The 25458-nt window shown below is 47.7% G+C and overlaps 1 protein-coding gene across 4 annotated transcripts in view; it reads right to left on the bottom strand.

Moving 5' to 3' along the window:
- Positions 1-25458, bottom strand: part of NIM1K (NIM1 serine/threonine protein kinase) — a 129939-nt gene that overhangs the window by 15357 nt on the left and 89124 nt on the right. For 2 of the 4 annotated variants that reach the window (XM_063961704.1, XM_063961712.1), the window contains exon 2: positions 1201-2061. In XM_063961704.1, coding sequence (XP_063817774.1) covers positions 1201-1489 — 289 coding nt within the window. In that variant the 5' untranslated portion in view covers positions 1490-2061. The remainder of the gene's footprint in view (positions 1-1200; positions 2062-25458) is intronic. The other 2 variants (XM_063961722.1, XM_063961731.1) reach the window with 1 other exon arrangement.

Here is a 25458-nt window from a genome sequence, read left to right as displayed (position 1 = left end):
TGGGGGGAGGGGGTAGCTCATTCAGAGGTTTTATTTTCCGAAAGTAGCTCACACCCCAATTAAGGTTGGAGACCACTGATCTACAGTATATATGCACTGTCGGCTCTCAAAATCAGGTACTCCAAGGTAAATAACTTGTTTTCCCTGGGTGTCTCTTTGGCACAGGGCAAGAGGTCAGAGGGGAATTACCCCAACTTCACAAGCACTGGCTGGCGCAGGTTGTGGAAGACAAGTCCGTAACATAAGATGTTGCCATAACATACAGTGGTCCACACAACATAAGGTATTCTGCTCTGAAACCATTGCTTATTTTTATCAGTGAGTGTGAACATCCATATTGATTACTATAATTACACATACAGTCTACAGATGAAGCTCCAGATTATCTTTAAACTTTAGCTGAATGCTTCTTGGTATTCCCAAGCAACAACTTTGAAACTAAGCATTTTTGATATGTGGAAATTATATATATATTATATATCAACAGCGGCACTCAGGTAATCCTTCAAAACTGTATTAAATCCAGCCTCACATACCAATGTTTCGGGGCACACACGCCCCTTTGTCAAGGTGCAAATGGTAGGAAGGAGTGCCGGCTTCTACAGACTCCTATATATATATATATATATATATATATATCAACAGCGGCACTCAGGTAATTCTTCGAAACTGTATTAAATCCAGCCTCACATACCAATGTTTCGGGTCACAGACGCCCCTTTGTCAAGGTGCAAATGGTATATATATATATATATATATATATATATAGGAGTCTGTAGAAGCCGGCACTCCTTCCTCGCTGCTGAAACAATGGGCGTCAGTGCCCTCCAGTTTTCCAAACTCATGCTCGAAGTTGGAACCAATATATGTGTCGTGGGGCGGCACTCAGAAGTCTTAATAAATAACACAAAGGATCCCCTTTGGTGAGGAGATCCTTTGTGTTATTTATTAAGACGTCTGAGTGCCGCCTCACGACACATATATATATATATATATACACATATACACTTTTCAACATAGGGTCAATGTACTAAGCCTTGGAGAGTGATAAAGTGTCGAGAGATAAACTACCAACCAATCAGCGCCTGTCATTTTTCAAACCCAGCCTGTATCATGGCAGATAGGAACTGATTGGCTGGTACTTTATCTCTCTCCAAGTCTTACTACATTTCCCCCATGTGTCTCTTACTAAAATATTACCTTTGGTTAGCACATGAATCCCAAGTTTAACTTGTGAGAAATTTCCACTTCCAATCTCCCCACGCAGTCGATAAAAGCCAATCCTTTTCCCGAGAGCCATCTCTTTGACCGTCTTCTCATCGTGTGACATGTCGTGGGTCACCTTTTCAAAGGGTGTCATCTTGCGCTTCCCCTCTCCATCCTGTTCACAGCCCTCTGATCGTGAATAGTCCTCCAGGCTACTCTGCCGGTTCCAGCGGGCATACCGCTGGTTCCCTGGACCCATGTACATTGCCGTCATAGTCAACATTTGGCCGCCTTTTTTTGAGCTTCGTACTAGACAAAATTAAACAATATAATAATAATAGACCACAGGTTGCTGTGACATAGTCCTGGTAGCTTCCAGAAGTGAACTTTAAGGGTGTTTAGCGGTGTCCCAATATGAGAAAATGCAAAAAAAAGACATTTAAAAAATTGTTTTCAAAAAGTTTCTTGATTGCTTAAAATCTTTTTTTAATGTCCCTCTTTGTAATGCAAACACTATTTTCGGAAGGTTTCTGTGTGTCCGGTCTCATGTGGGAGCCACTGTGACTCTTGTTATTTGTGTCCTCACTCAGTGTCATCCTCCAGTCTTCTACCAGTAGTCACTCTTCCTGTCTCCCCCAAGGCTGAAATATCTGCTCTTGTTGACAGCCCCCAGGCTCACTGACTCTCTCAGGGCAGCAGACAGTGGCCAGTGCTGTAGAGAAATAAGTCACTTTCAGGGTCACATGACTTGACACAGGATTATGCGGCAGCAATGTCACTTTAGCCTTCTTAGCATAGACAAGTCTGCATTAGACGCTTGATCCTACTCAAAAGTTAGCCAGACGTCTGGTTCTACTGAGGAGAGAGAGGGAGAAGGAGAATGTCATTAGTACTTATGTAAACTGCTTTCTTTGTACACAGTAGTGGGTTTATAATGAGATAACGGCTTACATTTCTAGTTTAAGTGGTTTATGGCTGCAGCAAAACTTGCAGAATTAATAACAGAAATGTAAATGCTCTTGCAATAAAAGTCTAAATTTGTTTAAATGTTATATAGGTTATATGTGCCTATAGCAGTAGTGCACACAACACCAAAATATGATGTAGGTGATAAATGTTGACTCAGTTGTACATACATACTTTACAGATAATGTTAATCTCCAAATTATACAAACAATGCATACTATGGGGCTGCTGCAGTGAGTATTACGTCAGTTTGCGCAGTGCATCTTGCATTACGTCTCTGCATGCTCAGAAGGTGAATGGACAAATGTGCGTTATTGCATACCTGCAAGCATTTGCCACTTACTACTTATGACTGGAGAGATGGAACAGGGAAGTGTAGGGTATTCTGATATAGGGGGTCATTCCGAGATGATCGTAGCTGTGCTAAATTTAGCACAGCTACGATCATTCACACTGCGCCCAGCACAGGGCTATCCCGCCCTGCGTGTCAGTGCCGCCCCCCCTCCCCCGCCCCGCAGAAGTGCAAAGGCATCGCACAGCGGCGATGCCTTTGCACTTCAAGAGTAGCTCCTGACCAGCGCAGCTTTAGCGTGCTGGCCGGGAGCTATTCATTGCTCCCCGGCCCGCAGCGGCTGCGTGTGACATTACGCAGCCGCTGCGGCCCGCCCCCGTTCGGTCCGGCCACGCCTGCGTTGGCCGGACCGCGCCCACGAAACGGCGGCCAAACGCTGCCGTTCCGCCCAGCGACTGCCTCTGCCTGTCAATCAGGCAAAGGCGGTCGTAGCGGCCCGACGGCCTACGGCTGTCTGGCATGTGCTTCGGCCGAGAGGGAGTCTGAGAGGGAACCTGAGGCTGTCGGCCGTTGTGCCTTCCCACTTAATCCGGCTCTGGTTAGGGGGTTTAGCTTTTGCATTTGCTACAGATCTACACTGATGATGATGATGATGATGATGATGATGGCTTGTCAAATTAGCCATATGCTGCCAATCCTGGAGTATACACATATGGAATGTTACCAGCTCTGCATATATGTGGAAATACAGTATTTTTCTGCACCTGTATTTTTTAAATAATTTACATCTATTTTGCTACAGACTGGATAGAGATAGGGCCTATGGCTGGGGAGACTCAGGGTGAGACTGGAGATACACAGGGGGCATGAGGCTGGAGAGTAACGGGGGCATGAGGCTGGAGAGACGGGGCATGTTGCTAGAGAGACACTGGGGCATGAGGCTGGAGAGACATGGGAGAATCTGGCTAGAGAGACACTGAGGCATGAGGCTGGAGAGACACTGGGGCATGAGGCTGGAGAGACATGGGGGCATGTGGCTGGAGAGACACGGGGCATGTGGCTAGGGAGACACTGGGGCATGAGGCTGGAGAGACATGGGAGCATGTGGCTAGAGAGACACTGGGGCATGAGGCTGGAGAGACACTGGGGCATGAGGCTGGAGAGACACAAGGGGGTTGAGTTTGGGATTATGCACAACTGGCAGGATAAGAAAGAAAAGGCTTGGGCACAGTAATCTGTTCTAAGACATCATTGGTATATCTTATTTGTAAATACAGCTTAATAATACTAAATTGTTTGATCAGGGAAGTTCACATTTTGCCCTGCCCCAAAATTGTTGTTGTTTGATGATGACATTTGTTATATTCATACAGAAACAGATGGCTTCTCTTACATGCGTAGTGAATAGACTTCTTCCAAGTTTCCCCTCTGTAGGGAAATCACTTTCTCTAACGTCCTAGTGGATGCTGGGGACTCTGTAAGGACCATGGGGAATAGACGGGCTCCGCAGGAGACAGGGCACTTTAAGAAAGAATTAGGAATACTGGTGTGCACTGGCTCCTCCCTCTATGTCCCTCCTCCAGACCTCAGTTTGAATCTGTGCCCGGACGAGCTGGGTGCACTTTAGTGAGCTCTCCTGAGCTTGCTATATAGAAAGTAATTTGTTAGGATTTTTTTATTTTCAGAGAGATCTGCTGGCAACAGACTCTCTGCTACGTGGGACTGAGGGGAGAGAAGCGGCCCGACTCACTGTGGATAGGTCATGCTTCTTAGGCTACTGGACACCATTAGCTCCAGAGGGATCGAACACAGGAACGCACCCTTGGTCGTCCGATCCCGGAGCCGCGCCGCCGTCCCCCTCGCAGAGCCAGAAGCCGGCGTGAGAAGCAAGAAGACTTCAAAAGCGGCGGCAGAAGACTCCAGTCTTCATATGAGGTAGCGCACAGCACTGCAGCTGTGCGCCATTGCTCCCACATTAAACCCACACACTCCGGTCACTGTAGGGTGCAGGGCGCGGGGGGGGGGGGGGGGGGGGGGCGCCCTGGGCAGCAATTAGAGAGGTGGGCATATATACAGTTGGGCACTGTATATATGCATGAGCCCCCGCCATTATTTTACACAAAATCGCGGGACAGAAGCCCGCCGCTGAGGGGGCAAGGCTTCTTCCTCAGCACTCACCAGAGCCATTTTCTCTCCACAGCTCCGCTGAGAGGAAGCTCCCCAGGCTCTCCCCTGCAGATTCACGGTAGAAAGAGGGTAAAAAGAGAGGGGGGGCACATAAATTTAGCGCAAAAATCAGTATTTACAGCAGCTACTGGGTAAACACTAACACTAAGTTACTGTGTAATTCCTGGGTCATATAACGCTGGGGTGTGTGCTGGCATACTCTCTCTCTGTCTCTCCAAAAGGCCTTGTGGGGGTTCTGTCCTCAAATAGAGCATCCCCTGTGTGTGTGGTGGTCGGTACACTTGTGTCGGCATGTTTGACGAGGAAGGCTATGTGGAAGCAGAGCAGGTACAAATGAATGTGGGATCGCCGCCGACGCCCGATTGGATGGATATGTGGAAGGTTTTAAATGATAATGTTAATTCCTTGAATAAAAGGTTGGATAAAGCTGAAGCCTTGGGACAGTCATGGTCTCAACCCATGCCTGCTCCTACAGCGCAGAGGCCGTCAGGGTCTCAGAAGCGCCCACTATCCCAAATTGTTGACACATATATCGACACGGATTCTGACTCCAGTGTCGATGGTGATGATGCAAAGTTGCAGCCTAAAATGGCTAAAGCCATCCGCTACATGATTATAGCAATGAAGGATGTATTGCACATCTCAGAGGAAAACCCAGTCCCTGACAAGAGGGTTTATATGTTTGGGGAAAAAAGGCATGAGGTGACCTTTCCCCCTTCACATGAGTTAAATGAGTTATGTGAAAAAGCTTGGGAATCTCCAGATAGAAAAATGCAGATTTCCAAACGGTTGCTTATGGCGTATCCTTTCCCGCCAACGGACAGGTTACGCTGGGAATCCTCCCCTAGAGTAGACAAAGCTTTGACACGCTTATCTAAGAAGGTAGCCCTGCCGTCACAGGATACGGCCACCCTAAAAGATCCTGCCGATAGAAAGCAGGAAGGTATCCTGAAGTCCATTTATACACATTCAGGTACCCTCCTAAGGCCGGCAATTGCGTCGGGCTGGATGTGTAGTGCTGTAGCAGCATGGACAGATACTTTATCTGAGGAACTTGATACCTTGGACAAGGATACTATATTACTGACCCTGGGGCATATAAAAGACGCTGTCCTATATATGAGAGATGCCCAGAGAGACATTAGCCTACTGGGCTCTAGAATAAATGCAATGTCGATTTCTGCCAGAAGGGTCCTGTGGACTCGGCAATGGACAGGTGATGCCGACTCAAAAAGGCACATGGAGGTTTTACCTTACAAGGGTGAGGAATTGTTTGGGGACGGTCTCTCGGACCTAGTTTCCACAGCTATGGCTGGGAAGTCAAATTTTTTGCCATATATTCCCTCACAACCTAAGAAAGCACCATATTACCAAATGCAGTCCTTTCGATCACAAAGAGGCAAGAGAGTCCGAGGTGCGTCCTTTCTTGCCAGAGGCAGGGGTAGAGGAAAGAAGCTGCACAATACAGCTAGTTCCCAGGAACAGAAGTCCTCCCCGGCTTCCACTAAATCCACCGCATGACGCTGGGGCTCCACAGGTGGAGCCAGGATCGGTGGGGGCGCGTCTCCGAAATTTCAGCCACCAGTGGGTTCGCTCATGGGTGGATCCCTGAGCTATACAGATTGTATCTCAGGAATACAAGCTGGAATTCGAAGTGATGCCCCCTCACCGTTACCTCAAATCGGCCCTGCCAGCTTCCCCCATAGAGAGGGAAATAGTGTTAGCGGCAATTCACAAATTATATCTCCAGCAGGTGGTGGTAAAGGTTCCCCTCCTTCAACAGGGAAGGGGTTACTATTCGACAATGTTTGTGGTACCGAAACCGGACGGTTCGGTCAGACCCATATTGAATTTAAAATCCCTGAACAGTTACCTGAAAAGGTTCAAGTTCAAGATGGAATCGCTCAGAGCGGTCATTGCAAGCCTGGAAGAGGGGGATTTTATGGTGTCTCTGGACATAAAGGATGCTTACCTGCATGTCCCCATTTATCCACCTCATAAGGAGTACCTCAGATTTGTGGTACAGGACTGTCATTACCAATTCCAGATGTTGCCGTTTGGTCTGTCCACGGCACCGAGAATATTTACCAAGGTAATGGCAGAAATGATGGTGCTTCTGCGAAAGCAAGGAGTCACAATTATCCCATACTTGGACGATCTCCTCATAAAGGCGAGGTCCAGAGAGCAGTTGCTGATCAGCGTAGCACACTCTCGGGAAGTGTTGCAACAGCACGGCTGGATTCTGAATATTCCAAAGTCGCAGCTGATTCCTACGACGCGTCTGCCCTTCCTGGGCATGATTCTGGCCACAGACCAGAAGAAGGTTTTTCTCCCAACGGAGAAGGCTCAGGAGCTCGTGACTCTGGTCAGAGACCTCTTAAAACCAAAACAGGTGTCGGTGCATCACTGCACGCGAGTCCTGGGAAAGATGGTGGCGTCATACGAGGCCATTCCCTTCGGCAGGTTCCATGCGAGGACCTTTCAGTGGGATCTGTTGGACAAGTGGTCCGGATCACATCTTCAGATGCATCGGCTGATCACCCTATCCCCCAGGCCCAGGGTGTCTCTTCTGTGGTGGCTGCAGAGTGCTCACCTTCTCGAGGGTCGCAGGTTCGGCATTTAGGACTGGGTCCTGGTGACCACGGATGGAAGCCTCCGAGGGTGGGGGGCAGTCACACAGGGAAGAAATTTCCAGGGTCTGTGGTCAAGTCAGGAGACTTGTCTGCACATCAATATCCTGGAACTAAGGGCCATATACAACGCCCTAAGTCAAGCGGAACCTCTGCTTCGCAACCATCCGGTGCTGATTCAGTCAGACAACATCACCACAGTGGCTCATGTAAACCGCCAAGGCGGCACAAGGAGCAGGGTGGCGATGGCGGAAGCCACCAGAATTCATCGCTGGGCGGAGAATCACGTACTGTCAGCAGTGTTCATTCCGGGAGTGGACAACTGGGAAGCAGACTTCCTCAGCAGGCACGACCTCCACCCGGGAGAGTGGGGACTTCATCATGAAGTCTTCACACAGATCACAAGTCGATGGGAACTGCCACAGGTGGACATGATGGCATCCCGCCTCAACAAAAAGCTACAAATGTACTGCGCCAGGTCAAGAGACCCTCAGGCGATAGCTGTGGACGCACTAGTGACACCGTGAGTGTTCCAGTCGGTTTATGTGTTTCCTCCTCTTCCTCTCATACCCAAGGTGCTGAGAATCGTAAGAAAAAGAGGAGTGAGAACAATACTCATTGGGGGTCATTCCGAGTTGTTCGCTCGCAAGCGGATTCTAGCAGATTTGCTCATGCTAAGCCGCCGCCTACTGGGAGTGAATCTTAGCATCTTAAAATTGCGAACGATGTATTCGCAATATTGCGATTACACACCTCGTAGCAGTTTCTGAGTAGCTCCAGACTTACTCGGCTTCTGCGATCAGTTCACTGCTTGTCGTTCCTGGTTTGACGTCACAAACATACCCAGCGTTCGCCCAGACACTCCCCCGTTTCTCCGGCCACTCCTGCGTTTTTTCCGGAAAACGGTAGCGTTTTTTCCCACACGCCCATAAAACGGCCTGTTTCCGCCCAGTAACACCCATTTCCTGTCAATCACATTACGATCGCCAGAACGAAGAAAAAGCCGTGAGTAAAATTCCTAAGTGCATAGCAAATTTACTTGGCGCAGTCGCAGTGCGGACATTGCGCATGCGCATTAAGCGGAAAATCGCTGCAATGCGAAGATTTTTACAGAGCGAACAACTCGGAATGACCCCCATTGTTCCGGATTGGCCAAGAAGGACTTGGTATCCGGAACTGCAAGAAATGATCACAAAGGACCCATGGCCTCTGCCTCTCAGACAGGATCTGTTGCAACAGGGGCCCTGTCTGTTCCAAGACTTACCGCGGCTGCGTTTGACGGCATGGCAGTTGAACGCCGGATCCTAGCAGAAAAAGGCATTCTGGATGAGGTTATTCCTACGCTAATAAAGGCTAGGAAGGACGTGACGGCTAAACATTATCACCGTATATGGCGAAAATGTTGCTTGGTGTGAAGCCAGGAATGCCCCTACAGAGGAATTCCAGCTGGGCCGTTTCCTTCACTTCCTACAGTCGGGAGTGACTTTGGGCTTAAAATTGGGGTCCATTAAGGTCCAGATTTCAGCCCTATCCATTTTCTTTCAAAAGGAACTGGCTTCTCTTCCTGAAGTTCAGACGTTTGTAAAGGGAGTGCTGCATATTCAGCCCCCTTTTGTGCCACCAGTGGCACCTTGGGATCTTAACGTGGTGTTGAGTTTCCTGAAATCTCACTGGTTTGAGCCACTTACGACCGTGGAGGTAAAATATCTCACGTGGAAGGTGGTCATGCTATTGGCTTTAGCTTCGGCTAGGCGTGTGTCAGAATTGGCAGCTTTGTCACATAAAAGCCCCTATCTGGTTTTCCATATGGACAGGGCAGAATTACGGACTCGTCCGCAATTTCTGCCAAAAGTGGTGTCCTCTTTTCATTTGAACCAACCTATTGTGGTGCCTGCGGCTACTCGTGACTTGGAGGATTCCAAGTTACTAGATGTAGTCAGGGCTTTGAAGGTTTATGTAGCCAGAATGGCTGGAGTCAGGAAAACTGAGTCGCTGTTTATCCTGTATGCATCCAACAAGCTGGGTGCTCCTGCTTCAAAGCAAACTATTGCTCGCTGGATCTGTAACACGATTCAGCAGGCTCATTCTGCGGCTGGATTGCCGCCTCCAAAATCAGTAAAAGACCATTCCACAAGGAAGGTGGGCTCTTCTTGGGCGGCTGCCCGAGGGGTCTCGGCATTACAGCTTTGCCGAGCAGCTACTTGGTCGGGTTCAAACACTTTTGCAAAGTTCTACAGGTTTGATACCCTGGCTGAGGAGGACCTTGTGTTTGCTCATTCGGTGCTGCAGAGTCATCCGCACTCTCCCGCCCGTTTGGGAGCTTTGGTATAATCCCCATGGTCCTTACGGAGTCCCCAGCATCCACTAGGACGTTAGAGAAAATAAGATTTTACTTACCGGTAAATCTATTTCTCGTAGTCCGTAGTGGATGCTGGGCGCCCGTCCCAAGTGCGGACTTCTTCTGCAATACTTGTATATAGTTATTGCTTAAATAAGGGTTATGTTATGGTTGCATCAGGTTTATCTGGTGCTCTGTTGTTGTTCATACTGTTAACTGGGTAAGTTTATCACGAGTTATACGGTGTGATTGGTGTGGCTGGATTCCAAAATCCTTTCCTTGTACTGTCAGCTCTTCCGGGCACAGTTTCATTAACTGAGGTCTGGAGGAGGGACATAGAGGGAGGAGCCAGTGCACACCAGTAGTCCTAATTCTTTCTTAAAGTGCCCTGTCTCCTGCGGAGCCCGTCTATTCCCCATGGTCCTTACGGAGTCCCCAGCATCCACTACGGACTACGAGAAATAGATTTACCGGTAAGTAAAATCTTATTATTTGTGTAGGAAAAGACTCACAAGCACAGGGGATACATAGAGGTTACAAAAAACACATTTGTGTTTCCAGTATACATTTGAGAACCAATTAAGTGTTCAGTCAGAATTTTAAGAACTTTTTTCAAGGGGTGCCATATATTTATTTACCCTGGGCACCATTAACTCTAGCAAAGCCTCTGCCAGTGTCAAAGCTCCATCTCAGAGCAGCTCCACCGACTGGCCTGTACCGATCAGGGAGGGATGGGGGTCCTAAATTATTGATTTCTGTTGCTACCTCTGAGGAGGAGGAGTGATAAGTTGCTTTGAATGTTATGATGAGGAGCTTAACCTGTATCCTGTGAGGGAAGGGGAGCCAGTAAAGTAGCTGGAGAAGAAGAGAGGTCAAATTAGAGCAACAAGCTAGGAAGATGAGACAAGCCACATTGTTGAGAATAGACAGGGGACAGACAGGAGACAGGAGGACCAGAGAACGAAAAACACATGCAACCAATCAAAAGCTGCCACCACCACCATCATCATCATCAGTTTGTAACTTGCACCAAGGGTACACCTGTTCTTGTGATAAACCTCAGACTTATATTATGACACCACTCCCATACTGCACTTTGTCTGCGATTACAATGCCCACCAAACCCAAGCCAGTCCTTTTGCAGTTGCAGAATAGGCCAGTGTCAAATCATGCTACAAACCTCTAGTACTGTATGTGGACAAATACTGAAAAGCATCCTGGGTTTAGTAGGCTATACCTGTTAGCAGCTGCGACGCGGCTCAGGGAGGACGCAGGTCCCGGCCGTTGCCAGGCGACCGGGACGCTGCGCCTCCTCTGGCGGCCAGAGCTCCCGGGTCCCGCAACGCTGCCGAGGGGGTGCTTAGGAGCCGCCGGGCACTTGGCAACGGGGGACGCCGGAGGCAGACGGTGTTCCCCGTTGCTAGGTAATTAGTTGTTTGTCTGTGGACATGCAGCAGGGCAGCTGCACAGGGTTTTGTCATTATAACCTCCCAGCTTTGATTGGTGCAGGCATCTGTTATATTCCCTTCCTGTGCACTGGTTCTAGTTCCTTCTTCTTGCGAGAAACTGCCAGTCCTGTGAGCTCTCATGCTTAAGAATCTTTACTAGACCCAGTACTGTCTAGATCTTGTCTGCCTTAGCATCAGGTATAGTGTGGAGTCTTCCACACAATGGAGGTAATTCAGACCTGATCCCATGCAGGCGTATTTTTGCAGTGCTGCGATCAGGTAGTTGCTGCCTACAGGGGGAGGGGGTAGTTGATGTGCAGGGGTGCGAACACTTGTGCAGAGAGCTGCACAAACAAAAGTTTGTGCAGTCTCTGCACCGCTCAGGACTTACTCAGCCGCTGCGATGATCCGGCCAGGAGCTGACGTCAGGAATCCTCCCTCTAAACGGCTGGGCACGCCTACGTTTTTCTGGACACTCCCCAGAAACGGTCAGTTGACACCCACAAATGGCCTCTTCCTGTCAATCTCCTTGCGATCGCCCGTGCAATCGATTTCTTCGTTAAACCTGTCACTGTCCGGCGATCCCTGTCGCCGGGGGGTGACGCGCCTGCGCATTGTGGAGCATACGCATGCGCCGTTCTGATTGCAGCGCTGCAAAAAAAGTAGCGTGTGACCAGGTCTGAATGACCCCCAATATTTGTTCTTTGTCTTGTCTTTATCTTTGGTCTTTCTGCTAGCTATTCATTATCATTGTTTCTGCATACAGTTGCTACACGCAAAGGGGTCTATACATGAAGCAATGAAAACTGTGGAGTAGTGAGACAGTGGAGAAGAACCAATCAGCACTGAAATAACATTTATAATTTGCATACTATAAAATTATACAGAGCAGCTGATTGGTTGCCATGGGCAACTTCTCCACTGGCTCACTTCTCCACTCTTCACTGCTTCATGAATAGACCCCATAACCACCACATTTGCCTCTATCACCAGAGGCCCTTTCCACTACAGTGTCTCTCCCTGGCCTCTTTTGTCTGTGTACATTGGCCCTCATTCCGAGTTGTTTGCTCGCTAACTGCTTTTAGCAGCAGTGCAAACGCTAAGCCGCCGCACTCTGGGAGTGTATCTTAGCTTAGCAGAAGTGCGACCGAAAGGTTAGCAGAACTGCTCGAAAAATTTTTCATGCCGTTTCTGAGTAGCTCCAAACTTACTCCTTTCTTGCGATCACTGCAGACAGTTTAGTTCCTGCTTTGACGTCACATACACGCCCTGCGTTCGGCCAGCCACTCCCTCGTTTCCCCAGGCATGCCTGCGTTTTTACCTGACACGCCTGCGTTTTTTAGCACACTCCCAGAAAACGCTCAGTTACCTCCCAGAAACACCCACTTCCTGTCAATCACTCAACGATCAGCAGAGCGACTAAAAAGCGTTGCTCGACCTTGTGTAAAACTGCATAGTTTTGTGTGAAAGTACTTTGCGCGTGCATACTGCGGCCAGAGGTGTATCTACCCATTGGCCAGGATGGCACTCGGCAGGGGCGCCAGCCGAGTAGGGGGCGCCGCTTGGCAGTGACACCCTCGACCAATGAGTGGAATCACTTAGTAGTGGCATCGCCTGGGCTGGAGGATCTCACAGTAGGCAGGAACATGCGCCGGTGTTCGGCACCGCAATGCACTAGTGAAGAACATGAAAGTGAACTACAGTTCCCAGGAGCCTTTGCTGTCGGGAGCTCCTGGCAGCAAGGGTTGCTGGGAGCTGTAGTTTATTTTCACTTTCTTCACAAAGTGTGGTGCGGTGCCAAAGTGTGGTGTTCCTGCCTACTGTGCAATCCTCCAGCCCAGGTGATGCCCAGCTCATCACATTAGGTACTGCAACATATTAATTGATATGTGCTTGGAGGTCTATATGCAGGGAGGGGAAAGGACTATATGCATGGAAGGTGAAGACTATGGGGGTCATTCCGAGTTGTTCGCTCGGTAAAAATCTTCGCATCGCAGCGATTTTCCGCTTAATGCGCATGCGCAATGTCCGCACTGCGACTGCGCCAAGTAAATTTGCTATGCACTTAGGAATTTTACTCACGGCATTTTCATCGTTCTGGCGATCGTAATGTGATTGACAGGAAATGGGTGTTACTGGGCGGAAACAGGCCGTTTTATGGGCGTGTGGGAAAAAACGCTACCGTTTCCGGAAAAAATGCAGGAGTGGCTGGAGAAACGGGGGAGTGTCTGGGCGAACGCTGGGTGTGTTTGTGACGTCAAACCAGGGACGACAAGCACTGAACTGATCGCAGATGCCGAGTAAGTCTGAAGCTACTCAGAAACTGCTACGAGGTGTGTAATCGCAATATTGCGAATACATCGTTCGCAATTTTAAGATGCTAAGATTCACTCCCAGTAGGCGGCGGCTTAGCATGAGCAAATCTGCTAAAATTCACTTGCGAGCGAACAACTCGGAATGACCCCCTATGTGCAGGGAGGGGAGAGGATTATATGCAGGGAGAGGGGAGACTATGTACTGGGAGGGGAGAGGACTATGGGCCTCATTCCGAGTTGTTCGCTCGCTAGCTGCTTTTAGCAGCATTGCACACGCTAGGCCGCCGCCCTCTGGGAGTGTATCTTCGCTTAGCAGAATTGCGAACGAAAGATTAGCAGAATTGCGAATAGAAAATTCTTAGCAGTTTCTGAGTAGCTCGAGACTTACTCCTACACTGCGATCAGCTCAGCCCGTTTCGTTCCTGGTTTGACGTCACAAACACGCCCTGCGTTCGGCCAGCCACTCCCCCGTTTCTCCAGACACTCCTGCTTTTTATCCTGGCATGCCTGCGTTTTTCCGCACACTCCCAGAAAACGGTCAGTTTCCGCCCAGAAACACCCACTTCCTGTCAATCACACTACGATCACTTCAACGATGAAAAATCTTCGTTCGGCCGTCAGTAAATCTACTAAGTTTTGTGCAAAAATACATAGCGCATGCGCGCTGCGTACCATTCGCATGCGCATTTTTGCCTTAATCGCTCCGTTGCGAAAATCGGCAACGAGCGAACAATTCGGAATGACCCCCTATATGCAGAGAGGGGGAGACTATGTTCCGGGAGGGGAGAGGACTATATGCAGGGGGAAAGACCCTGTGCTGGGAGGGGAGACGACTATATGCAGGGAGGGGGGAGACTCTGTGCTGGGAGAGGACTAAATGCAGGGAGGGGGGAGACCCTGTGCTGGGAGGGGAGATGACTATATGCAGGGGAGGAGACTCTGTGCTGGGAGGGGAGAGGACTATATGCAGGGGAGGAGACTCTGTGCTGAGAGGGGAGAGGACTATATGCAGGGATGAGGGAGACTATGCTGGGAGGGGAAAGGACTATATGCAGGGAGGGGGGAGACTGTGCTGGGAGGGGAAAGGACTATATGCAGGGAGGGGGGAGACTGTGCTGGGAGGGGAGAGGACTATATGCAAGGAGGGGGGAGACTCTGTGCTGGGAGGGGAAAAGACTATATGCAGGGAGGGGGGAGACCATGGCTATGTGCTGGGAGGGGGGAGACCATGGCTATGTGCTGGGAGGGGGGAGACCATGGCTTTGTGCTGGGAGCGGGATGGGGACTACTTTTATGGGCTGGGAGGGGGTGGGGACTATGGCTATGTGCTGGGAGGAGGAGGGGGACTACTTCTATGTGCTGGGAGCGGGATGGAGACTACGGCTATGTGCTGGGAGCGGGATGGGGACTACTTCTATGTGCTAGGATGGGGTGGGGACTACGGCTATGTGCTGGGGACAGGAGGTTATCTACCCATTGGCAAGGATGACACTCACCAGGTGCACTGGCTGAGGAGGGGGCGCTGCCTGCTGGTGCCACCCTTGGCCAGGGAGTGGAATCACTTAGTAGTGGTAGTGCCTGGGCTGGTGGTTCACACAGCAGCCAAGAGCTGGCATCGGTGTTCAGCATCACAATGCACCATAGTGAAGAAACTCAAAATAAACTACTAGAATGCTATTCTTAATATATCACTACATCACCAATACTAGGTAGTGTGCAGAGATACCTTTCCACTGCCATTAATATTTGATTATACCCCCTGACTGCAGGAAACATGGCTGGGCAGCGCCCCTCCTTGGCTAGGCACTGCTGATTTCTCCACAGTGTGACAAGGATTACTGTGTGGGCATGATGTGTAAGGGGCACTATGGTGTGACATAATGTGTATAAGGGGAACTACTGTGTAATGTAATTTGAATTGGGAGTACTATTGTGTGGTCATGCCCCTTTCCCACAAGATCATGCACCTTTTTTGCCTATGCACCTTCCCTATTTCAAATATGGGGGGTGGGGGCGCCAGTCCCTTACTTTGCCAGGGGCGCCCGTAACCCTAGATACACCTCTGACTGCGGCCCATACGCATGCGCAGAAATGACGATTTTTACCCTGATCGCTACGCTGCGAACAACGGCAGCTAGCGATCAACTCGGAATGACCCCCATTGTCTCAGCTCCATTAGTCTGTCCTCAGACCAATTCCTGTTCTCAGTCTTTCTCTTCCTGTCCTAGTCCTTTCTACCGACAGATAACTCTGGTCATCTCGGGGGTAAGCTTGTACTGTTGCCAGTGGTGTAAGTCCTGGCGGGCGTCCCAGTGCCAGTACGTTTGTCTGGCCTTATGGGAAAAGCGGATCTTATAGGCAAGAAGATCTGCTGGTGCACTCTATGAATCTTACTGTCAGGTGTCTGGGGTTATTGTCCATAATATCCAGGGTTATTGCCCAGAAGACCAAGTTCATCCTAGTCATCATCTTCAGTCACCAAGGTCTCCACGCCAGTCTGACCAGGAACTTTCCTCAGACCATAACAGTACCATTAGGATTTAAGTGTAAACATAAGCACACCCAAACACACACAGTGGGGTACATTTACTAAGATGGGATGTTGCCCAAAGCAACCAATCAGATTCCAGGTATTATCTTCTAGAGGGTGCTAGATAAATGAAAAGTAGAATCTGATTGGTTGCTATGGGCAACATCCCATTTTAAATAGAACTCCCATCTTAGTCAATTTACCCCAGTATATGTTTCACTGTGTTGGTTTATCTTTATATCTGCTGTTTCAATTAATATTTATGTATTTATTAACAGTTTCTTATATAGTGCAGCAAATTCCGTTGCGCTTTACAATTAGAAATAACAATACTGATTCTAGCCTAGGCCACGGGCTCGCGGAGAAAGAGCTCATATTTGTACTGTAGGAACCCATGTATTTCTCAGGAGGAATATTAATCTTCCTTAGGATCATCTAATGGTTTGTGCATATTATGCCTGAATAAATGAAGACAAAGGTTTGGAATTTCTGCATCCAACAAAGCATGTATAATTCATCCCACCATGAGAAACATATTAGGGATGGTGGTATACATGCACAACAATGTATTACTTTTAACACTCATCGCTTTCTACTCACTATATTATTATATTTTAAATGTACATTTTACAAAAATTTTTTTTACATGTACATTTTATACATACTTTTATGCATATTTTTTACATATTTTTTATATCCTTGTGATTTATGTGGATCCTTTATGTACTTTTTATGAATTAATATTTTTATGCATATATGTATATATTTATTCGGCATATTTATCGTCCATCTCTTTATCTCTTTATTTCTTGATTACTTATGCACTTTTATTTCCATACATGCATACTATATCATTTATGTATGTCAATTGCTGCTGAACTCCTTATTTTCTCTATCAATACAAGCACTATGATATATACGGTACTTCCGCCAACCAACCTGCCAACCATTAACAGGATGTAACCAGAAAAGACTGCTGGAACGCACGCTGGTTTTAACCCAAACCGGAAGTGACGCGGCAATGGCCGGGACGAGCCGCGTCACTTCCGGTTTTCACGGAGCAAACGGACTGTATGTCCGTCCTGCGCAACCTATACAGATAGATTTAATGGGTTTAACACTGCACCACCAATGTAACCTAATGTTAAGTATTTAGCCTTATATGCATTTAGTATATAAGTCGGACAGAGCACTTCCGGTTCCGGAAATGACGCGAACCGGAAGTGCTGGCCAAAACGAAAGTGAAAGCACTATAAATATGTGTACATTCTGATATGATGTATTCTCCTGAGGAAGCCCTGGAGGCGAAACGCGTTGAGACTGACCTGACTACTATACCAATCAGCTAAGATTTTCTGATTTGTTTTATTATTTATTATTTTTTATTTTTGAATTTATGTATCATTATTTTGTGGATTAAAATTTTGATTAATACTACTTAAGGTAGCAGTAGTCGACTGATTCAGCCATTACATCATATTGGACCGACTTGATCTATCTGGATATAAATATATCCTATATGCTATATTGAATCTTTCTTTTGGTACGCATGAAATATAGGGGAGGGTACCCCAAGATATATCTGAGGTTACTACACTATATGGCGATGATCTTTTGTCTCCTAGGTGGGGAACAGCCACAAAGAATCTAGAGAGACTGACAGGCCTAATCTCAAGAATCTATCCGGTACTTACTTTGTATATACGTATCCATCACTCCATTTGATTTAAAATACTACACCATATGGCGCTTGTTCTTCTCCCCTGCTTTCACAGAATTTTATGACTGAACATACCCAAGTCATATTTTGAAGAACTGAGCAGCCACCAAAGAAGTTTGGGAGGTGTTTTCTGACGGAGCGTCCACAATTAACTGAATCTAACAGTGGAACCTTTTTTGACGACCCTTTGCTTTAAAGGAATATTTGGACGTGAGACTAAGCGCACTGACCTAAAAAAACTCTCTAGAAATAACAATAATATAACAAAACTGGGTAATAACAAACAGTCATAGAGGTAGGAAGGCCCTGCTCGCAAGCTTACAATCTATGGGGAAATAGGCATGGATACACAGGGATAGGTGCTATCTATTGCATAGTTCTCCACCAGATTGCAAAGGTTCTTGGTGGGCTGTATGTTATGATCATACAGCAATGATGAACTGGGGTCGAGAGGAAGGATGAGAAGATGTGAGGATATGTGTGGCCTGTGCAGAGTGGATTTGATAGGAAGGTTTATGAAAGTTATGTGGGCGGTTCTGGAATTTGATATGTTGGCCAAAAGAGGTGAGTTTTCAGGGAACGCTTGAAGGTTTGGAGACTAGAGGAGAGTCTTATTGTACGTGGTAGGGCAGCCCAAAGAAAGTCCTGCAATATTGAGTGGGAGCGAGTAATGAGTGTGGATGAGAGACGCAGATCTTGTGAAGAGCGAAGAGGTCGGGTTGGGAGATATTTTGAGATAAGTAAAGTGATGTACGTTGGTGTAGTTTGGTTAATGGCCTTGTGTGTGAGTAAAAGTATTTTATATTGAATACGGTAGATTACAGGTAACCAATGGAGGGACTGACAGAGTGGGTCTGCATACGATGAACGTCTAGCGAGGAAGATTAGCCTCGCAGCTGCACTCAGAATGGATTGTAGTGGTGAGAGTCTCGTTTTGGGAAGACCAGTTAGGAGACTATTGCAATAATCAATGCGGGAGATAATGAGAGCATGGATTAGAGTTTTAGCAGTGGTCATATTTTGGATATGTTTTTTAGATGCACGTAACATGATTATTTATTTATTTATTTATTTATTAACATGATAATTAATACTAAGAAATGGTTTCAATAAACATGTCAATGGTTTATTAACTGAAAATAAAACATAAAAAATTCCACCTGAATAATGACACCCATACCACTAATACAATAAGTCAATATAAAACTAAACTTGCATAGATAACTGTAGTGTATACTAATTAAACTTTGATGTTAGTGATAATAATGGTTTGCTGATAGCTGCAGCAGTGCAACTGTATTAATATCAAATATACTGTTTCATATCAAATTAAGTTGAATCAAGCCAATACAGACATACTGTAGGGCCAGATGTAATGACGACGGAGATCGCCAGTATTTACCACGCACAGAAAAAATATAACCCACCCAAATCTAACTCACTCTGCAAATGTTGCATCTGCCCCACCTGCACTGCACATGGGGCCTAATTCAGACCTGATTGTAGATGTGCTACATTTAAGACATCTACGATCAGTCACACTGACATGCGGGGGGACGCCCAGCACAGGGCTCAAAAGCATCGCACAGCGGCAATGCTTTTGCACTTGAAGAGTAGCTCCCAGCCAGCGCAGCTCCCAGCCAGCGCAGCTCCCAGCCAGCGCTGGCAAGGAGCTATTAATCGCTGTGAGGGTCGCAGCGGCTGCGTGTGACTGTTTTCTTTTCTTATTATTTGCATAATCTCCACAGACTATAAAGAAAGGAACTGTTGCTTCTTTAGGACAGAAACCCAAAATGTGTAGCAAAATTAGTCCCAAATCACATGCCAGCTGTTAAAGGATTTACAGCCTTCTTAGTCAATGTAGAACATGATTGACATAGTTTGTTTATTGAGGATTTAGTCTGCTGCACATTGATCTGCACTGCACATTACATACTTCTGCGGACCTGTATTCTGTACTGTACCAAACTGAGTTCTGCAACACAGGGATCCTGCAGTACAAGCGCTGACTGACATTAACCATCAGCAGGACCTCAAATACAGAGAAAAGGTTAATCCCAGCATTGTGTGATAAAGGGAGCTCTGGCAGTGTGGTTACCTGTGACAGGCATGGAGCTAATGGCACAGAGGAGATAGGGACGAGGAGCTCCTTATTAGTCTGTATCTGGCAGGGCAGCCTGCTTCCCAGTGTTGTACTCTTGTAACCATAGAGAGAAAGAGAGACACATACACACACACACACACACACACACACACACACACACACACACACACACACACACACACACACACACACACACACACACACACACACACACACACACACCGATCTCCGCTGTCTCTCACCATCACCATCATCATCACAAAACTACATCTCCTTTTATTTCAAGTTCTCAGAACGTAAAGACGTTTTTACCCCAGTGTGACTTTGGGCTGTCGGCTTGTACATGGCCTCCTGCAACAAAGAACATTGATCATTTATTTATTCTCTTTGTAGCTCACTTTAGTGCTTTGTGTTTATTCCACTTGGCTAGGCAGCCTGGGATAGGAAATGGCTCTGCTGTTCTCTTTGCATTATACAGAATTCATCAGATATTGGGCCTAATTCAGGCCTGATCACAGCAGCAAAATCTTTCTCTAATGGGCAAAACCATGTGCACTGCAGGGGGGGGGGGGGGGGGGGGGGGGGCAGATGTAACACGTGCAGAGAGAGTTAGATTTGGGTGGGTTATATTGTTTTTGTGCAGGATAAATACTGGCTGCTTTATTTTTATACTGCAATTTAGACTTCAGTTTGAACTCACCCCACCCAAATCTAACTCTCTCTGCACATGTTACATCTGCCCCACCTGCAGGTCACATGGTTTTGCCCACTAGAGAAAAATGTTGTTGCTGCAATCAGGTCTGAATTAGGCCCACAGTTGTATCCAGAGAACATCACACAGTAGCGGCCAAGCCACAGAGCATCCCTGCCTGATGGTAGATCACTATAAGCGTGGAGGGATGCTAGAATGAAAAAAATAAAAATGTGTTTAGCAACTGTTCCAATAGAGCATGTACACAAAGGGGGTAATTCCAAGTTGATCGCAGCAGGAAATTTTTTAGCAGTTGGCCAAAACCATGTGCACTGCAGGGGAGGCAGATATAACATGTGCAGAGAGAGTTAGATTTGGGTGGGTTATTTTGTTTCTGTGCAGGGTAAATACAGGTTGAGTGTCCATTATCCAAATATTCCTAAATACGGAATATTCCGAAATACAGACTTTTTTGCGTGACAGTGAGATAGTGAAAACTTTGTTTTTTAATGACTCAATGTATACAAACTTTGTTTAATACGCACAGTTATTAAAAATATTGTATTAAATGACCCTCAGGCTGTGTGTATAAGGTGTATATGAAACATAAATGAATTGTGTGAATGTAGACACACTTTGTTTAATGCACAAAGTTACAAAAAATATTGGCTAAAATTACATTCAGGCTGTGTGTATAAGGTGTATATGTAACATAAATGCATTCTGTGGTTAGATTTAGGTCCCATTACCATGATATCTCATTATGGTATGCAATTATTCCAAAATACGGAAAAATCCGATATCCAAAATACCTCCGGTCCCAAGCATTTTGGATAAGGGAGACTCAACCTGTACTGGCTGCTTTATTTTTACACTGCAAATTAGATTGCAGATTGAACACACCACACCCAAATCTAACTCTCTCTGCATATGTTAAATCTGCCCCCCCCCCTGCAGTGCACATGGTTTTGCCCAACTGCTAAAAATTTTCCTGCTGCGATCAACTTGGAATTACCCCCAATATGTTAGGCCTGGCCAACCTGTGGCTCTCCAGCTGCTGTGAAACTACAAGTCCCAGCATGCCCTGCCACAGTTTTGTTATTAGGGAATGCAAAAACGTGGCAAGGCATGCTGGGATGTATAGTTCCACAACAGCTGGAGAGCCACAGGTTGGCCAGGCCTGCAATAGGTAATACCCCTTTCAGACCACCAGCAATTACCTGGGTTGCGGCGCAGTCTGAAAGGGGCCAGCTGAAATAATCCGGGTCGACCCAGTATTTCAACTCGTGTAGCGAGCAGGGTTGAACATGGCTCACAGCGCGGTGTGAACGGGTAAGCCGGGTCAATGCAGTGATCTACAAGAGCCATCTCAGGACACGTCAGCGGTGACGTCACCAACCTGGCAATAAGCTGGGTTGGGCCACCTGTCTGATAGGGGATGGTATCGGGATCCGATGCTTGGGATGCTAGCAGTCAGAACACCGACAGCGACACCCCAACGCTCGGGATCTCGACACCTTCTAGGTAACTATGCTACCCCTAACCTCCCTTACCCTAGCCCTCCTCACCCGCAGCCTAACCCTAGCTCCCCCACCCCCCGCAGTCTAACCCTAACCCTCCCCTGTGGTGCCTAAACGCAGCCTAAAATGAACCCTCCCTCCCCTGCAGCCTAACTCTCACCGGTGGCACCTAATAATAACACCCCCCCCCCCCCCCCCCCCCTACTTGTCTGCGGAGGAGGGGGCGGGGTGTTAGGCAATATTTTCACACATCAGCTGTTTAAAAATGCAGCTGCTGCGCCTTTTGCATCCACCGCTGAATCAAAGCTACATATTATACACAGTGTCATTGTGTCATTGTAGGTTGTGTGTTGGGTGAGCCAATATTGAGCCATTGAATCCAACAGGAACTAGTGACATCACTGAAACACGATGCATGCTTAGGCAGCAGTGAATTAGGAATGCAGATTAACACAAACTAGGGATGGCCATCGGTGGGGTGTCCATCGATGGTTGCCATCGATGATACTATTGACGATACCCATCAATGCTACCCAAACCATCAATGGTTTGTATCACTCGTTGGCCACCACTGAAAGGTGAAGGCTGGTCTGCGCACCAATGAAAAACCATGGGCGGGGCTTAGCGGGTGTCATGGGCGGAGCTATGCTCTGTGTCCTGGCACCACATTAAAAAAAAAAGTATTTGGTTATACCTTTCCATTGATGGAGGAAAACCATCTGGTTCTCCCCCATCGATGGCAAAAGTATTCTACTTTTTTATATGAATCATCGATGGTCGATGGCCATCCCTAACACAAACTGACCTGTATGCCAGAATGTGCAAAGCAGAGAACACAGCTAATTATATTACACAACAAATGTTCTTTTTGTCTTTGTGTAAAACCTATTGATCTCTTGCTTCTGTTTGTCCCTGAGCAGCTAACATAAGTGACATCAAAGAACATCACACAAATTTATAATTGGCCCATGGAAAACAAGACACCATAATAACATGTTTACAAGTGTGTGAAATGATTAGAAGAGTGTGATCCTAATTTATATGGACCAGATGGCCAATGCAGCCTGCATTCTGCCTTTCCCTGTGTGCAGTTTCCTAATATCCCAAGTAAACAGGGCTGTCTTAACAGCAGTGTAGGTCCCTGGGCAAAGCAATGCACTGGGGCCCCTACCCATCCAGCTTTGATGGGTGGTAGGGGATGTTCCGTCTTCCGCTCAACATGTAGGACCTGGAGCATTAATTTCTACTCCTTTACTGCACAGATGGTGGGAGATGGGGCGGGAGGGTGAACGGGCTAAACTGTAAAAGGAGGCATTGGGCTGAATGAAAGGGCCCCGGTACATGACTTCCAGGGTGGTAGTGAGTGGACTGGATAGTGAAGTAGGCTTAATTTTCATCATTTTCCGGTGGGAGGGCAGCTTGTTTGACTGCAGATATCTCCAGCTCCTGGAAGTTGAATTCTTAGCTTTCAGTGAGATAAAAAGAAAAACTCGATAGTCCCACCTTTCAGGAGGTACTGGGGACTTGGGGATCAGAGTTCAGGAGCCAGAGCAATCCAGCAACGATTATATAAAACTGCATACCAGGCGTATGGAGCTGGGGCAGGGAACCAGCTGCTTGAAGGCTGATATCTCTGGTTCTGGGCATAGTAGAGACAAGGTGCCAGTGTCCTCCAAAAGGAGATAGTCCCACCTTTCAGGATGTACTGGGGACTTGGGGATCAGAGTTCAGGAGCCAGAGTAATCCAGCAACGAAAATATAAAACTGCATATTGGGCGTGTGGAGCAGGAGCAGGGACCAGCTGCTGGAAGGCTGATATCTCTGGTTCTGGGCATAGTAGACACAAGGTGCCAGTGTCCACCAACAGGAGAGAGTCCCAGCTTTTGGAGTATACCCTCAGAAAATCTCTAAAGGCCAGTACAGACGGGGGAGATGTGTGCTGAGTGATCTTAACACAGACTGCTCAGCACACATCTCCCCCCCCAACTCAGCACAGCGCGATGTGTGCTGAGCGAGGGGAACGGACGGGGGGGGAGGGGGGCGCTCATTTCACCCAGCGGTGAAATGAGCGATGTGCTAGGTTGTGCCTGCATGCATACCAATTTAGCACCGGCGATAGCGACGTGCAGGGTCGCGCATCGCTATCGAAGTGGGGGGTACACACGGAGAGGGGTGGTGTTCAGGTTGCCGACTGTTGGGATCCCGGCGCACAGTATACCGCCGCCGGAATCCCGACAGCCGGCATACCGACAGATTTTCTCCCTCGTGGGGGCCACGACCCCCCTGGAGGGAGAATAAATAGCGCACGCCACCATGCCCGCAGCGTGGCGAGCGCAGCGAGTCTGCAAGGAGCTCATTTGTGCTCGCCATGCTGTCGGTATGCCGGCGGTCGGTCTCCCGGCGCCGGTATGCTGGTCGCCGGGAGCCCAGCCGCCGGCATAGCATACTACACCCACGGAGAGATCCGTGCTTAGCTTCTAAGCAATCTAGTCAGACAGAACCTGAGATATCTGGCTGGGAAGAGCAATGAACAGACTCAGATGGGGACCACTGCTTTGAAGTTGGATATCTCCTGTTCCTCAGGGCCGAAGAAATCTGGTATCCCTGGAAAAAGGGGACCCTCAGCTATCAGCATAGGAACCTTATACTCCTGGGGCCCCTGGGCAACTGCCCATTGAGCCCATATGAAAAGACGGCCCTGAAAGTAAAATAAATAAATGTATGTCTTCCTAGGCTTCTGATCCGACCAATAAATGCATTCAATGTGGATTGACTACAAAAAGCAGCAGAAAGCTAGTACAACAAGCCAACACACAGCAAACATGAGGCAGAATACCTGAGTACTATATGTATAACAGAACATTTACAGATAAATAAATCCGGCACCGGAGCAGGGCTCCCCAGGCCGGTCCCATCCCGAGCAAGTGATGACAGCTGAGGGGGCGGGTCGCCTGCTGGAGAGAGTAGAGAGCTGGCTGGACGCTTTAGGTGGGTTCTGCAGAGGGGTGGGGTGGGGGTTTGTCCTTCAGATGCTCCAAGCAGCACTGTAGCAACGCTACCGAAGGCAGGGTGGTGTTCAAGGTGAGTTCCAATGTGTAGGTGCACAGTCAATCGGTTGACCCCATATGGTCAACACGCATTAGGTCGACAGATACAAAAGGTCAGTATGACAATGGTCGGCCACACAAATGGTCGACACGAGTTGTTGTTTGGGGGGGGGGGGCTTTCCTACTTTTGCTTGATTTATTATCCATGTAGACTATGAATGGGAATAGTAACCTGCCCAAAGTGTTGTGAGTGAAGCGAGCCCGTGAGGGTACACGTATACACTAATTGTGCTTAGATATGGGTAAACATACAAAATGACACTCAGAAAACAAAAAAACTTTTTGTGCCTACCACTGCCATGTTGACCTTTGGACCCTGTCAACTTTTTGTACCTGTCGACCTTACCCACTGTCTACCTTTTACCTGTCGATCTTTTGACCCTGTGGACCTAATGCATGTCAAC

The sequence above is a fragment of the Pseudophryne corroboree genome, chromosome 1 (genome assembly GCF_028390025.1).
Source record: "Pseudophryne corroboree isolate aPseCor3 chromosome 1, aPseCor3.hap2, whole genome shotgun sequence".
Lineage (NCBI taxonomy): Eukaryota > Metazoa > Chordata > Amphibia > Anura > Myobatrachidae > Pseudophryne > Pseudophryne corroboree.
The sequence above is the reverse complement of the archived record's forward strand: the minus strand, read 5'-3'. Positions and strand labels throughout refer to the sequence as shown.